General features: G+C 44.1%; 1 protein-coding gene across 1 annotated transcript in view; it reads left to right on the top strand.

Annotated features, from left to right (window-relative positions):
* The window catches only part of LOC137368661 (thrombospondin-4-like), a 212,459-nt gene that overhangs the window by 67,511 nt on the left and 129,329 nt on the right, over positions 1–15,619 (top strand). The window contains exon 4 of the mRNA XM_068028804.1: positions 5,849–5,951. Coding sequence (XP_067884905.1) covers positions 5,849–5,951 — 103 coding nt within the window. The remainder of the gene's footprint in view (positions 1–5,848; positions 5,952–15,619) is intronic.

Here is a 15,619-nt window from a genome sequence, read left to right as displayed (position 1 = left end):
AGTGCCCTGTTATGCTTTCAGTGGATTTTCAAATGTGCTTTGTGCTGTTGGAGTGGTGCCTAACTGCATTTACTCCTGTTTCAAACCAAATGTTGTATTTTATTGAATTGCAATTTCAGTAAACCCAAATGGCACCATATGCTGTAGCAAAGGAAGTTCTGGATCCCAATCCTCTTCATGGTGAGAGTCTGAGACATCCTGAGGTCATGAAAGATGCTATATTAATGCAAGTCGTTCCTTCCTCACCCCCCCTCCCCCCTCCCTGGAGAGCCTGGACTCTTCCCCCTTTTTCTGTCTCTCCCCACAATATCTCCCAGTGTCTACCTGTGTACCAGCTCAGATCAGAAATGGCTGAAACTGCCACAGCCCTGACTGGTGTTACTATATTGGGAGGCCTGATTGGGGTGCTTGGCTCACCAGTTTCATACAGATGAGGCCCAAGGTTTAATTTCAACCAGGTCGATATCTTCGGGTGCTCATCAGGTTCCTGCCACACATTTTGTGCCAGCAACCGACGCGAGTTGAATTTCATCCCCAGGGTGTGTTTATGTGCTGGAGGGTGGGGGAGTGGGGGAAAGAGAGAGGCCAGTGAGATATGTGGGTGAACCAGTTAGGGTGAGTTAACCTTTCTGATTGTTGTCTGGGAGTATCCTGATGCAATCTTTATCTTGTGTACGAAAATCGAAAATAACAATAAATTACTTTTCAGAGGGGCAAGCTTAAAAGAGATTACCATTTTGTAAAAAATAATGCATTTGAATTATTTTCTCACAAGTCGGCCTTTTGCTAAACTAAATGGACCATAATGGTTGTCACTCCACGAAGAAATACAAAATACAACAATTGCATTTTTATTTGTTACCACCAGGGGATGTCATTGCTTCACCTTCCTGTAGCACGTTCTGCGAAGAATCATACATCACTGTGAACAACTCATTTGAATTGTCCACAGACTTCTAGCTAAAGACCTGCTCAGGTTTGCAATTGAAACCCAACCCGAGCCCGACCTGGCCTGACTCCTTCGATTTTTTTTCCCGCGCCCGACCCGACCCGACCCGGCTACCTGAATGAAGTTGATTTTATCAAAGAGTTGTGCTCTACCTTGGATGGAATCGCTCACTGCAGACTAGTGCAAAGTCCGGATGCACATTTCCCTCCCTGACCCCTTAAGGATCAGTGTGGTAATGTATGTGTGGAGCCACGGGAAATAGGCGAGGTCTTAAATGAATACTTCTCGTCTGTATTTACCGTGGAGAAGGTCATGGAAGCTAGTGAGTTCAAGGGAGGGAACACCGATATCATGGAGCATATCAACATTACAAAGGAGGAGGTGTTGGAGGTTTTCAAGCGCATTCGGTGGATAAATCCCTAGGTGTATCCTAGGATGCTATGGGAAGCAAGGGAGGAGATTGCTGGGGCCCTGGCAGAGATTTTTGTATCATCGTTAGCCACAGGTGAGGTACCGGAAGACTGGAGGATAGCTAATGTTGTGCCTTTATTTAAGAAGGGCAGCAGGGATAAGCCAGGGAACTACAGGCTGGTGAGCCTTACATCAGTGTTGGGAAAGTTATTGGGAGGGATTCTGAGAGACGGGATTTATATGCATCTGGAAAGGCATGGTCTGATTAGGGATAGTCAGCGTGGCTTTGTGCATGGGAAATCTTGTCTCATGAATTTGATTGAGTTTTTTGAGGAGGTGACCAAGGGGAGGGCGGTGGACGTTGTCTACATGGACTTTAGCAAGGCCTTTGACAAGGTCCCGCATGGTAGGCTGGTCCAGAAGGTTCGGACACATGGGATCCAGGATGAGCTAGCAAATTGGATACAAAATTAGCTTGGTGATAGGAGGCAGAGGGTGGTAGTGGAGGGTTGTTTTTCAGATTGGAGGCTGGTGACCAGTGGTGTGCCGCAGGGATGGGTGCTGGGCCTTCTGTTGTTTGTCATATATATGAATGACTTAGATGAGAATGTAGGGGGCATGATTAGTAAGTTTGCAGATGAAAGCAAAATTGGTGGTATGGTGGACAGTGAAGAAGGTTGTCTAAGGTTACAACAGGATATAAAGCAACTGGGAAAGTGGACAAGGGATTGGCAAATGGAATTTACGCAGACAAGTGCGAAGTGATGCATTTTAGGAAGTTAAACCAGGGCAGGACATATACAGTGAATGGCAGGGTCCTGGGGAGCATTGTTGAGCAGAGAGACCTTGGGGTGCAAGTACATAGTTCCCTGAAAGTGGCAACACAGGTAGACAGGGTGGTGAAGAAGGCGTATGGCATGCTTGCCTTTATTGGCAGAGGCATTGAGTACAAGAGTTGGGATGTTATGTTGCAGTTGTCCATAACTTTGGTTAGGCCGCACTTGGAGTACTGTGTGCAGTTCTAGTTATTAAGAGGTATCTGGACAGGGACTTGAATGAGCAAGGCATGGAGGAATATGGAATTAATGCAGGCAGGTGGAATTAGTATAGATAGGCATTATGGTCGGCAAGAACGCGATGGGCCGAAGGCCCTGTTTCTGTGCTGTACGACTCTATGCTGTACGACTCTATGACTCTATGACCAAATGCAGCACTGTGTCTTACCTGGCCCGGCCTGACCCGAGCCCGAATGCCGGACCCGGAAGAGAGACCCAACCCGACCCGAACCCAACACATGTTGTCAGGTCTGGTCGGGTTCGGGTCGAATAGCCATGCTCTACTTCTGGCTCCCAACTAAAACAGATCCAGTTTTTTGAAAGGGAACAAAATTTGGTGGACACGCATAGAGAAAAATTAAATCAAAACAATAGTTTCTTTTGCTCCAGTTTTCTCAGTTCCCCTCTTCAAGCTACATGACAATCTTCAAGTAGTGGACATTTTGTCAGCTTGTAAAATGTGATGATGCAGCTTTTATAATTAGGCTGATATAAAAAAAAACATTTCACCACAACGGGAAAATGGTGACTTTCATTTCAATCATGCAAACCACATTGGAATCAAAGACAGAACTGGGTCTATTACCCTGCCTCTACTCTCTGCAAGTTAAAGCACAATGGCCTGGATCTTGCAGTGATAATGATGGTGAAACTGTCAATGTTTGACGTTATTAGTCCTCTGAAACTGACAGCAACTTTTGGAGTCTGTACATGTGTAAACGTGAAAATCAAGAAGTTGCTGAATGTTTCTCCATAGGGTGCACTGTTGAAGACAGTGCAGACTGTAATCAATTAGAAATCACTGAGCTGGCGAAAACTTTCCCCCCTCCAAAATAAAATTTACCCCTTGTTATTAAGGTTTAACTGGGTTTTTAAGCGGCTTACTAAGTCATAACTATTGCTAAAAAACCTCTCGGGCCCTGGAAAACTAATTTTATATTTGTGTCATGTCAAAAATGTTCATTAGGAAAAGAAATTCCATAGTGTTTTAATATAATAAAAGTCATTTTTTGAAAAGTTTGTTTTTGATATTTGTTTTCGATATTTCAGCTTTTAAAGTGTATGACCCAATCTTTATTTCGCTCTCTATAAAATTCATAAAAGGTGAAAGATGATTAGTACATTTTACTTCCTCGTTTGCTGTCTTTGAGAATCTTCAGTGTGATTGACTGCTTACTCTGCTTGGTGACATCACTGTTGCTGGATGCCTGGAGATCCCCTCTGACTTAGGGATGCAGGAACAAGAGTAGGCCATTTAACCCCTCGACCCTGTTCTGCTGATCTGTGAACTATCTCCATATGCCTGTCCCATATCCCGTAATATCTTTGGTTAACAAAAATTTATCAATCTAAGTTTTAAATTTAACAATTGCCATTTGCAGAAGAGAATTCTAAACTTCTACTGCCCTTTGCATGTAGAAGTGTTTCCTAATCTCACTCCTGAATGTTTGGCTCTAATTTTTAGACTATGTCTCCAGTCCTAAACAGCAGAAATAATTTCTATCTATATACCGTGTCTGTTCCCCTTGATATCTTGAAAACTTCAGTCAAATCATCCCATAACCTTCTAAATTCTGGGGATATAACCCTAGTTTGTGTAATCTATCCTTGGAATTTAACCCTTGGCGCAGGATTTTCTCCCTGATAGGGGGATGAGAACGGAGGTGTGCAGGCATATAATTTCACAAAGCCAGTCAGCATGTCAGTTTGCCAGCACCATCCTGCCTCTGAACCATTTTGCTGGATGTCAGTTTGGGGGCGGAACTGCTAACCACATGCAAGGGAAGGTTTTTTATCCAGAGGTTGGGAGGGGATGTGGAACTCACTGCCTGAAAGAGTGGTAGAGGCAGAAACCCTCATAACATTTAAAAAGTACTTGGATATGCACTTAAAGTGCCGTAACCTACAAGGCAATGGACCAAGAGCTGGAAAGTGGAATTAGGCTGGATGGATACTTGTCAGCTGCCACAGACACGATGGGCTGAATGGCTTCCTTCCATGCTGTAAATTTCTATGATTCTATGATACCCTTCCTAAGGCGTAGTGCCCAGAACTGCTCAGAATACTCCAGATGTGGTCTAACCAGGGCTTTGTACAGTTGGAGCATGACTTCTACCCCCTTTTATTCTATACTTCTCGATATAAAGGCCAACATTCCATTAGCCTTTTTGATTATTTTCTGTACCTGTTTATGAATATATACCTGGACTCACAAGTCATTTTGGATCTCCGTTGTTTGTAGCTTTTCACCATTTATAAAGTACCCTGTTTTATTCTTTTTAGGTCCAAAGTGGATGACCTCACATTTGTCTACGTTGAAATCCATTTGCCTTCTGGAAGTCAATATAAATAATATCCATAGACATCTTTCATGAAAGGTCACAGACCTGAAACGTTAACTCGGTTTCTCTCTCCACAGACGCTGCCACACCTGCTGAGTATTTCCAGTGCTTTCTTTTTTATTTCCGATTTCCAGCATCCACAAGGTAATATTATCCATAGATATTTCCCTGTCCACTACTTTAGCCACCTCTTCAAAAATTTCAATTGGGTTTGTCAGGCATGACCTATCCTTCACAAATCCATGCTGGCTCCCTCTGATCAGCTGAAAACTTTCAAAGTGATCAGTTATTCTATTCTTAATTATAGACTCAAGTAAGTTCTTGACAACAGATGTTGGGCTAACTGGTCTATAATTCCCTGGTTTCCCTCTCTCACCTTTCTTAAATATCGGGGTGGCTTGTCATCTGATTTAAATTAATGGCAGGAAAGATAAAATCAATGCTACAGAGATCGCTTGGCCTTTGTGGAGAGCTTTCTTCTATGGCAGCGGTGATGCAGGCCATTGAAAACGTGCCTCCACACCCATAACGTGTTATCACCTGCACAAAATCCTGCTCTCCCATGCTCTCCAAGTTCCATTGGCTTTCTTTACCCCAGTTAGTTGACTGCAAAATTTTCATTATCACTTTGAAATCTATCCATAGGCACCCCACCCCACCTGCCCCCACCCCCTCTTCATTTCTCCCCCTCTGACTTGGCATTCACTGTTTTGTTTTCGATATAAAGGTGCTTTGAGTTGTCATCCTGCAAATGAGGAGTCCTGCAGAGATGCAAGTTGTTGTAGTTGTCGTAATTTTTGGGCCAACACTGTGCTTCTTTTACCTACTGTGCTGATCACTACGCCGATTTAATTCGTAGTATCATACAGTGCAAAAGGAGGCCATTCAGCCCAGCATGCTTGTGCCAGCTCTTTGAAAGAGCTATCCATTAGTCCCAAACCCCCCTGCTCTTTTTTCTTGTAGGCCTGCAAATCTTTTCCTTTACAATTCCTTAATATTACCTTGTGTCATGCAATAAACTTATTGAGGAGATGCAGACATCACATGTAATTCTAAACTTTATTAAAAATACACTTTTTTGTTCTTTGTAGGATGCTGTAGCAGAGATGAAACTCGTCCTTGGAGGGCCTATAGCTAAAGTGGCAACACTGCTGGATTGCATGTTGCAACAGAGTGATTCTGCCGGGATTGTAGGTAAGTTGGAAACAAAGCATGACATTGGCAAGCAGTGGGAAGAACATACCATCCAGGAAAACATAGAAACGTAGGCCTTTGTGTCTGTGCCAGTCGAAAAAGAGCTAAGCATCCTAATCCCACCTTCCAGCTTTTGGTCTGTAACCTTGTAGGTTACAACACCTCAAGTGCGCGACCAAGTGTTTTAAAATGTGATGAGGGTTTCTGCCTCTACCACCCTTTCAGGCAGTGAGTTCCAGACCCCCACCACCGTCTGGGTGAAAAACTACTCCTCAACTCCTCGCTAATCCTTATACCAACTATTTTAAATCGATGCCCCCTGGTTATTGACCTCTCTGTTAACAGAAATTGCAAGTCTTGCCCATCTCTCCCATTTTCAATGCCTTTCCATCACTGGCAGGTCGGAGGACTATTTTTATAATTAAAGATATCTTCAAGGGGTACCTTCCCTCTTTATCTATAGTTCCTCCTCCTTTCTGGTGCTGCAGCACCACAGGTCTTCCCAGTGTAGCAGCAATGGGCTCACTCTTGTGAGCAGAGACCCTACTGGGAGGTCATCCTGTATATAAAGAATTATTCCCAACCGAAAAAAAAAAGGTTACAGTCACAGCGGTCAGAAATCCCTCTTATCCCATCTCAACAACTTGCATTTATAATGTGCCTTTGACATAGAAAAGTGGTCCGAAGTCCTTCACAAAAACACCAACAGATAAAAATGGACGTTGAATAAAGAAAGGAAGGGTGACTCAAAGTTTGGTCAGAAAAGTAAGTTTTAAAGAGGATCATAAAGGAGGAAAGGGGTTTTGGGAGGGAATTCCCGAGCACAGGGCTGAAGATGCATCTTCCAATGGTAGGGAAAAGGGCACAAGAGGCCAGAGTCAGAGGAATACAGAGTTCAGGGGACAGGTTAGCAGGGCTGGTTACAGAGATAGAGATGAATCACAGAATCACAGAATCATTACAGCGCAGAAGGAGGCCATTCGGCCCATTGTGTCCGCACCGGCTCTCTGAAAGGGCAACTCCCTCAGTTCCATCCCCCTGTCTTGTCCCCATAACCTTGCACATTCTTCCTTTTCCTATAACCCTTTTGAATGCTTCAATTGAACCTGCCTCCACCACTTTCTCAGACAGCACATTCCAGACCTTAACCGCTCGCTGCGTGAAAATGGTTTTCTTCATGTCACTTTTGCTTAGAAACATAGAAAATAGGAGCAGGAGTAGACCATTCGGCCCTTCAAGCCTGCTCCGCCATTCATTATGATCATGGCTGATCATCCAACTCAGTAGCCTGTTCCTGCTTTCGCCCCATATCCTTTGATCCCTTTAGACCCAAGAGCTATATCTAACTCCTTTTTGAAAACATACAATGTTTTGGCCTCAATTGCTTTCTGTGGTAGCGAATTCCACAGGCTCACCACTCTCTGGGTGAAGAAACTTCTCCACATCTCAGTCCTGAAAGGTTTACCCCAAATCCTTAGACAATGTTCTGGACTCCCCCACCATCGGGAACATCCTTCCTGCATCTACCCTGTCAAGTCCTGTTAAAATTTTATAGGTTTATATGAGATCCCTCCTCACTCTTCTGAACTCCAGTGAATATAATCCTAACCGACTCAACCTCTCTTCATATGTCAGTCCCGCCATCCCAGGAATCAATCTGGTAAACCTTCGCTGCACTCCCTCTATAGCAAGAACATCCTTCCTCAGATAAGGAGACCAAAACTGCACACAATATTCCAGATGTGGCCTCACCAAGGCCCTGTATAATTGCAGCAAGACATCCCTGCTCCTGTACTCGAATCCTCTCACGATGAAAGCCTACATACCATTTGCCTTTTTTACCGCCTGTTGCACCTGCATGCTTACCTTCAGCGAGAACACCCAGGTCTCGCTGCATGTTCCCCTCTCTCAGTTTATAGCCGTTCAGATAATAATCTGCCTTCCTGTTTTTGCTACCAAAGTGGATAACCTCACATTTATCCACATTATACTGCATCTGCCATGCATTAGCCCACTCACTCAACTTGTCCAAATCACCCTGAAGCCTCTCTGCATCCTCCTCACAACTCACCCTCCTACCCAGTTTTGTGTCATCTGCAAATTTGGAGATATTATATTTAGTTCCCTCATCTATATCATGAATGTATATTGTGAATAGCTGGGGTCCTAGCACCAATCCCTGCAGTACCCCACTAGTCACTGCCTGCCATTTGGAAAAAGACCTGTTTATTCCTACTCTTTGTTTCCTGTCTGCCAACCAATTCTCTATCCATCACAATACACTACCCCCAATCCTATGCACTTTAATTTTACACGCTAATCTCTTATGTGGGACTTTGTCGAAAGCCTTCTGAAAATCCAAATAAACCACATCCACTGGCTCCCCCTCATCAGCTCTACTAGTTACATCCTCGAAGAATTCTAGTAGATTTGTTAAGCATGATTTCCCTTTCGTAAATCCATGCTGCCTCTGCCCGATTCTACCACTGTTCTCCAAGTGCTCTGCCATAAAATCTTTGATAATGGACTCTAGAATTATTCCCACTACCGACGTCAGGCTGACTGGTCTATAATTGCCTGTTTTCTCTCTACCTCCCTTTTTAAATAATGGGGTTACATTAGCTACCCTCCAATCTGTAGGAACTTTTCCAGATTCTATAGAATCTTGGAAGATGACCACCAATGCATCCACTATTTCTAGGGCCACTTCCTTAAGTACTCAGGGATGCATACCATCAGGCCCTGGGGATTTATCGGTCTTCAATCCCATCAATTTCCCCAACACCATTTCTCTACTAATATTGATTTCTTTAAATTTCTCTCCCTCACTAAGCCCTGTGTTCCCCAACATATCTTACCAAATACTTTAAATTTGTGCCCTTTCGTTCTCAATCCTTTCACAAGTGGGAACATTTTCTCTCTATCTACTCTGTCCAGATCCCTCATGATTTTGAATACCTCTATCAAATCATCTCTCAGTCTTCTGTTCTCCAAGGAAAACAGTCCTAACTTCTCCAATCTCTCTTCATAACTGAAGTTCCTCATCCCTGGAACCATTCTCATGAATCTTTTCTGTACCCTCTCCAACGCCCTCATGTCTTTCCTCAAATGTGGCGCCCAGAACTGAACACAATACTCCAGCTGAGGCCGAACCAGTGTCGTATACAAGTTCAACATAACTTCCTTGCTCTTGTACTCTATGCCCCTATTAATAAAGCCCAGGATATTGTATGCTTTATTAACCACTCTCTCAACCTGTCCTGCCACCTTCAATGACTTATACGCATATACACCTAGGTCCCTCTGCTCCTGCAACCCCTTTAGAATTGTACCCTTTATTCTATATTGTCTCTCCATGTTCTTCCTACCAAAATGAATCACCTCACATTTCTCTGCATTGAACTTCATCTGCCACCTGTCTGCCCATCCCACCAACTTGTCTATGTCCTTTTGAAGTTCTACACTACCCTCCTCACAGTTCACAATGCTTCCAAGTTTCGTATCATCTGCAAACTTTGAAATTGTGCCCTGTACACCAAAGTCTAGGTCATTAATATATATCAGGAAAATCAAGTGTCCCAACACTGATCCCTGGGGAACTGGACTACATACCTTCCTCAAGCCCAAAAAACATCCATTAACCACTACTCTTTGCTTCTTGTCACTCAGCCAATCTCGAATCGATGTTGCTACCATCCCATTTATTCCATGAGCTACAGGTTTGCTCACAAGTCTGTTGTGTGGCACTGTATCAAATGCCTTTTGAAAGTCCATGTACACCACATCAACAGCATTGCCCTCATCAACCCTCTCTGTTACCTCCTCAAAAAACTCCAGCAAGTTAGTTAAACATGATTTTCCCTTAAGGAAACCATGCTGGCTTTCCTTAATTAACTCCCGTTTGTCTATGTGACTTTTGATTTTATCCTGAATTATTTTTCTAGAAGTTTTCCCACCACCGAAGTTAAACTGACTGGCTTGTTTTTGCTGGGCTTATCTTTACAGCCTTTTTTGAACAAGGGTGTAACATTTGCAGTTCTCCAGTCCTCTGGCACCACCCCGAGTCTAAGGAAGACTGAAAAATAACGGGCAGTGCCTCTGTGATTTCCACCCTCAATTCCCTTAGTATCCTTGGTTGCATCTCATCCGGCCCTGGTGCATTATGCACTTTAAGTACAGACAGCCTATCTAATACTTCTTCTATATCAATTTTAAACCTCTCTCGTGTCTGGCTTACCTCCTCTTTCAACATTGCCTGGGTTGCATCTTCTTCCTTGGTAAAGACAGATGCAAAGTATTCATTTAATACCTCAGCTGTGCCCTCTGTCTCCATGTGTAAATCCCCTTTCTGGTCCCTAATCACAGAAACATAGAAAATCAGAGCAGGAGTAGGCCATTCGGCCCTTCGAGCCTGCTCCACCATTTATTATAATCATGGCTGATCATCCAACTCACCACTCTCTGGGTGAAGAGATTTCTCCTCATCTCAGTCCTGAAAGGTTTATTCCGTATCCTTAGACTATGACCCCTGGTTCTGGACTCCCCCACCATCGGGAACATCATTCCTGCATCTACCCTGTCAAGTCCTGTTAAAATTTTATAGGTTTATATGAGATCCCTCCTCACTCTTCTGAACTCCTAACCGACTCAACCTCTCCTCATACCTCTCCAACCCACTGGAACCTTTCCCATATCCAGAGAATTTTGGAATATTATAACCAATGGATCCACTATCTCCACTGCCACTTCCTTTAAGACCCTAGGATATAGGCCATCAGGCCGTGGGGACTTGTCTGCCTTCAACCTCAATAGTTTGCTCAGTACTTTTTCCCTAGTGATGATGATTGTTCTAAGTTCATCCCTTTCTATAACCTCTGCATTACCTGGTACTATTGGGATGGTACTAGTGTCCTCCACCGTGAAAACTGAAGCAAAATACTGATTTAGTGTCTCTGCCATTTCTGTGTTCCCTTCTATTAACTCCCCAGTCTCATCCTCCAACGGACCAACATTCACTTTAGCTATTCTCTTCCCTTTTATATACTTATAGCAGCTTTTGCTATCTGCTTTTATATTTTGCACTAGTTTTCTTTCATAATTTACCTTTGCTCTTTTTATTACTTTTTTAGTAACCCTTTGTTGATCTTTAAAAGTTTCCCAATCTTCCTGCCTGCCGCTGGCCTTTGCAATATGGTATGCCTTAGTTTTTGTCTTTATGTTATCCTTAACTTCCTTGCTTCGCCATGAATGTTTTCTCCCCCTCCTAGAATCTTTCTTCCTCTCGGGAATATATTTTAGTTGGGATAAATTGAATATCTCCTTAAACATCAGCCACTGCTCGTCAACTGTCCTACCTTGTAGTCTTCCTGCCCAGTCCACTAGGGCCAAATCTGTCCTCATGCCTATGTAATTTCCTTTGTTTAACTCCAGAATGCTAGTGTGGGACTCCAGCTTCTTGCCCTCAAACTGAATTTGAAATTCTAGCAGGCTATGATCACTTTTCCCTCGAGGATCCTTAACAATGAGATCATTAATTAATCCCACCTCATTACACAACACCAAATCTAGAATAGCTTGCTCCCTGGTTGATTCCACAACATATTGCTCCAAAAAACAATCTCTAATACATTCAATGATCTCTCCGTCAGGCTCCCCTTGCCAATTTGACTAATCCAGTCTATATGCATATTAAAATCACCCATGATTATTGCCGTACCTTTCTTACAAGCCCCCAGTATTTCCTGGTTTATACTGTGCCCCACTGCGGAACTACTGTTTGGGGACCTATAGATTACTCCCACCAGTGACTTCTTTCCCTTGCAAAATACAAAATCCTTCCAAAATACTGAGTATATTCAATTTCCCAAACCTGCAACCACCCTGCAAGTGGGTACGGTAGAGGGGAGAATCTTTGCAAGTGGGTACTGTTGGGGGGGAAGGGAGGACTCTGCAAGTGGGTACTGTTGGGGGGAAAGGGGGGAACTTTGCAAGTGGGTGCTGTTGGGGGGGAATGGGGAACTTTGCAAGTAGGTACTGTTGGGGAGGGAAGGGGGAACTCTGTAAGTGGGTACTGTGGGTGTGGGGGGAGGGTTGAACACTGCAATCCAACATCGGGAGATGCCATAAATGGTGTCGCCAATCCCGCCTCCGCCACATGATTTGGGGGGAACAGCCACTGTCATTATGCTAAGTGGTCGTCTGTGGCGTAATCATGGTGCGCGGCTGAAAACATCACAGGCGGGATCGCCTCCATTTTGTGCACCTGTGAGTGGCAGCAGGATAACAAAATCCTGTCCGATTACAGAGATTGAAGTAGGTGGTCTAGGTGATAGAGAGTTGTGGTCAGAAGGTTAAATAGGATAGTGAAATTCCTGGCGTAATTTGAAGCAGTGGCTGGGGAGTGGAATGACTTGATGGTGAGGCTATGGAGTTTGTAGTGGGGGATGAAGGCAATAGCTTCAGTCTTTCCTATGTTTTACTGGAAGAAATTGCAGCTCATAGAGAAGCAGTCTGAAGCAATGGAAGAGTGGAGAAGTTGCGAAAGTTGGTGGACAGATAGAGCTGGGTGTTATTAACATACATGTGTAAGCTAACCCTATCTTTTCAGATGATATTGCTGAGAGCTAGCATCTAGATAAGGAACAAGAGGGGGATAGAACCTTAGAGAGTTCCAGCGGTGATGGTGCCTGGTGGGAAGAGAATCCATATCTGTAGATGCTCTGGCTATGATCAGATCAGTAAGAGTGGAACCAAGCAAGAGCAATCCCACAGAGCTGGGCAATGGAGGAGAGGCATTGGAAAAGGATGGTGTGGTCTATTGTATCAATGGCTGAAAAGAGGTCAAGAAGGATTAGGAGGGATGGTGCGCTATAGTTACAGGCAGAGAAAGTGTTATTTATGACTTTGATTTGGGCCATTTCAGTGCTGTGGCAGTGATAGAATCCTGATTGGGGAGGGGAGAGTTTGAATTCAAGTTACATGGAACTTTGGGAGGTGACAAAATGTTCAAAAGCTACTGTCTTGAAGGAAAATCCAGGCCAATATAACTGATCAGATGCAGTGCAATAGGAAATAGAACCGTGTGTGAAGAGCCACCTTGGAAACCTAAATCACACAAGCAAAAGTTAGCCGAGAGCCCAGGAAGCCAAATTAAAGGGCAGAATGGGGTTAATTTCCCAAGTGCCATGGGATCTTTTACATCCACCTGCATAGACACAGGTTTAACTGATCATCTGAAAGACATTTTTTCCAACAATGCAGCACTCCCTCAGTACTACACTGAAATGTTAGCCTCAGTTATGTGCTCATGTCCTGAAATGGGGGTTGATGCCACATCCTTCTGATCTAGAAGTGACAGTGTCTGATACTTGGGCCACAAACACCTAAAAATTGTAACAGGAAGGAAAGATTGAAGTAGTTCCACTGCTGTGAATACACATGGTATATTAGCAAAGCTCCCAAGTGTGGTATACTAGCAAAGCTCACAAGCGTGGTATACTGGTGAAGCTCACAAGCGTAGTATACTAGCGAAGTTCACAGGCGTGGTCTGTAAATACCGTGGATGAAATACACAAGAGAATGCGTTATTTACTCAGAGTTGACTTTCTGTTACCTCACTGTCCATGCGAACGCATCAGACCAATGCAAATATCCTAAACCACCGATCAGACACACAGTCGTCATTGACAAGTCACTTGTAAGCTTGACAGGGCTGTTGTTTCAGGCAGTGAGAGTATTGCACTTCCTTCATAGCCACATGCTTGCATTTGTAAGCTCAAGATGTCTGTTAATTTAGCAAGTCATGCTTTAAGATAAACTCTGTGTTAAAACAGGAGTGCTATCCAAGGCACTCTTGAGAATCATAAATGCCACACTTAATATTTTCCCCAGATTTGTGGCACAGTTATAAAACCTTGGTCACTGAGTGCCCAACCTAAAGGGGAGGAGAACTGGTAGAGACCATGTTTCCCTGCTCCTCTAGCCCTTCTACCATCTCTCTGGAGCATGGTTGCTTCCTGTTGACTGAAAGGTGACTGTGATTGATACTGAATTGTTGTAGCTAGGTTTGCTGTGCTGAGTAGATAGTGTGGCAGTGATAGTGACAGCCCAGGAGGCTACGGAATACGGCTAACGGAAACTATGAACAAAGTCTCTGTTTCAGAAATTTGCAGATTTCTTTTACATTGCAACAGGGATCCATTTTATTAAATCAATAATTGACCCAGGAAAATGTTCAGGATTGAGCCTTTTACCCTATAAAGTACATGCTGCTGTCCAGTATTAGACGAGGAAATGTTTCCTTTTCTACTTTTTTAATAAGATTGCAAACACGTACCTTATACATGCATTTATAGTTTTGAAATATAATAGTGAACAGAGGAAATCACCCCTGTGTCAAATTAGTATTGAACATAGTTTATTTTATATATATTCGTCCAAAATGTGAGCATCGCTGGCAAAGCCAACGTTTATTGCTCGTCCCTAATAGCCCATGAGAAGGTGGTGGTGAGTTGCCTTCTTGAACTGCTGCAGTCCATGTGGTGCAGGTACACCCACAGTGCTGTTAGGGAGGGTGTTCCGGGATATTGACTCAGCAACGATGAAGGAATGGTGATGTATTTCCTAGTCAGGATGGTGCGTGATTTGGAGGTGATGATGATCCCATGCATCTGTTGCCCTTGTTCTTCTAGGCGGTAGATCGCGGGTTCAGATGGTGCTGTGGAAGGAGGCTTGCTGCGTTGCTGCAGTGCATCTTGTAGATTGTACACACTGGAGCCAAGGTGCGCTGGTGGTGGAGGGAGTGAATGTTTAAGTTGGTGGATTGAGTGCCAATCAACTGGGCTGCTTTGTCCTGGAGCTTCTTGAGTGTTGTTGGAGCTACACTCATCCAGGCAAATGAAGGGGGTAGGGGGGGTAGGTACACCAATAGTGGTGTTAGGAAGGGAGTTCCAGGATTTTGACCCAGTGACAGTGAAGGAACAGCGATATAGTTCCAAGTCAGGATGGTGTGTGGCTTGGAGGGGAACTTGCAGGTGGTGGTGTTCCCATGCATCTGCTGCCCTTGTCCTTCTAGGTGGTCGAGGTCATGATTTGGAAGGTGCTGTTGAAGGAGTCTTGGTGTGTTGCTGCTGTGCATCTTGTAGATGGTACACACTGCTGTCACTGTGCGTCAGTGGTGGAGGGAGTGAATGTTTGTGGATGGGTTGCCAATCAAGCGGGCTGCTTTGTCCTGGATAGTGTCGAGTTTCTTGAGTGTTGTTGGAGCTGCACCCATCTAGGCAAGCGGAGAGTATTCCATCACACTCCTGACTTGTGCCTTGTAGATGGTGGATAGGCTTTGTGGCCTAAGTATGGAGTCAGGAGGTGAGTTACTCGCTGCAGGATTCCTAGCCTCTGACCTGCTCTTGAAGCGACAGTATTTAAGTGGCTGGTCCAGTTCAGTTTCTGGTCAATGGTAGCCCCCAGGATTTTGATTGTGGGGATTCAGCAATGGTAATGCCATTGAACATCAAGGGGAGTTGGTTAGATTCTCTCTTGTTTGAGATAGTCATTGTCTGGCACTTGTGTGGTGCAAATGTTACTTGCCACTTATCAGCCCAAGCCAGGACATTGTCCAGGTCTTGATGCATCTGCACATAGGCTGATTCAGTATCTGAGGAGTCCCGAAT

The sequence above is a fragment of the Heterodontus francisci genome, chromosome 4, assembly GCF_036365525.1.
Source record: "Heterodontus francisci isolate sHetFra1 chromosome 4, sHetFra1.hap1, whole genome shotgun sequence".
Classification (NCBI taxonomy): Eukaryota; Metazoa; Chordata; class Chondrichthyes; order Heterodontiformes; family Heterodontidae; genus Heterodontus; species Heterodontus francisci.
Note: the sequence above shows the minus strand (reverse complement) of the source record. Positions and strands in the feature narration are given on the sequence as shown.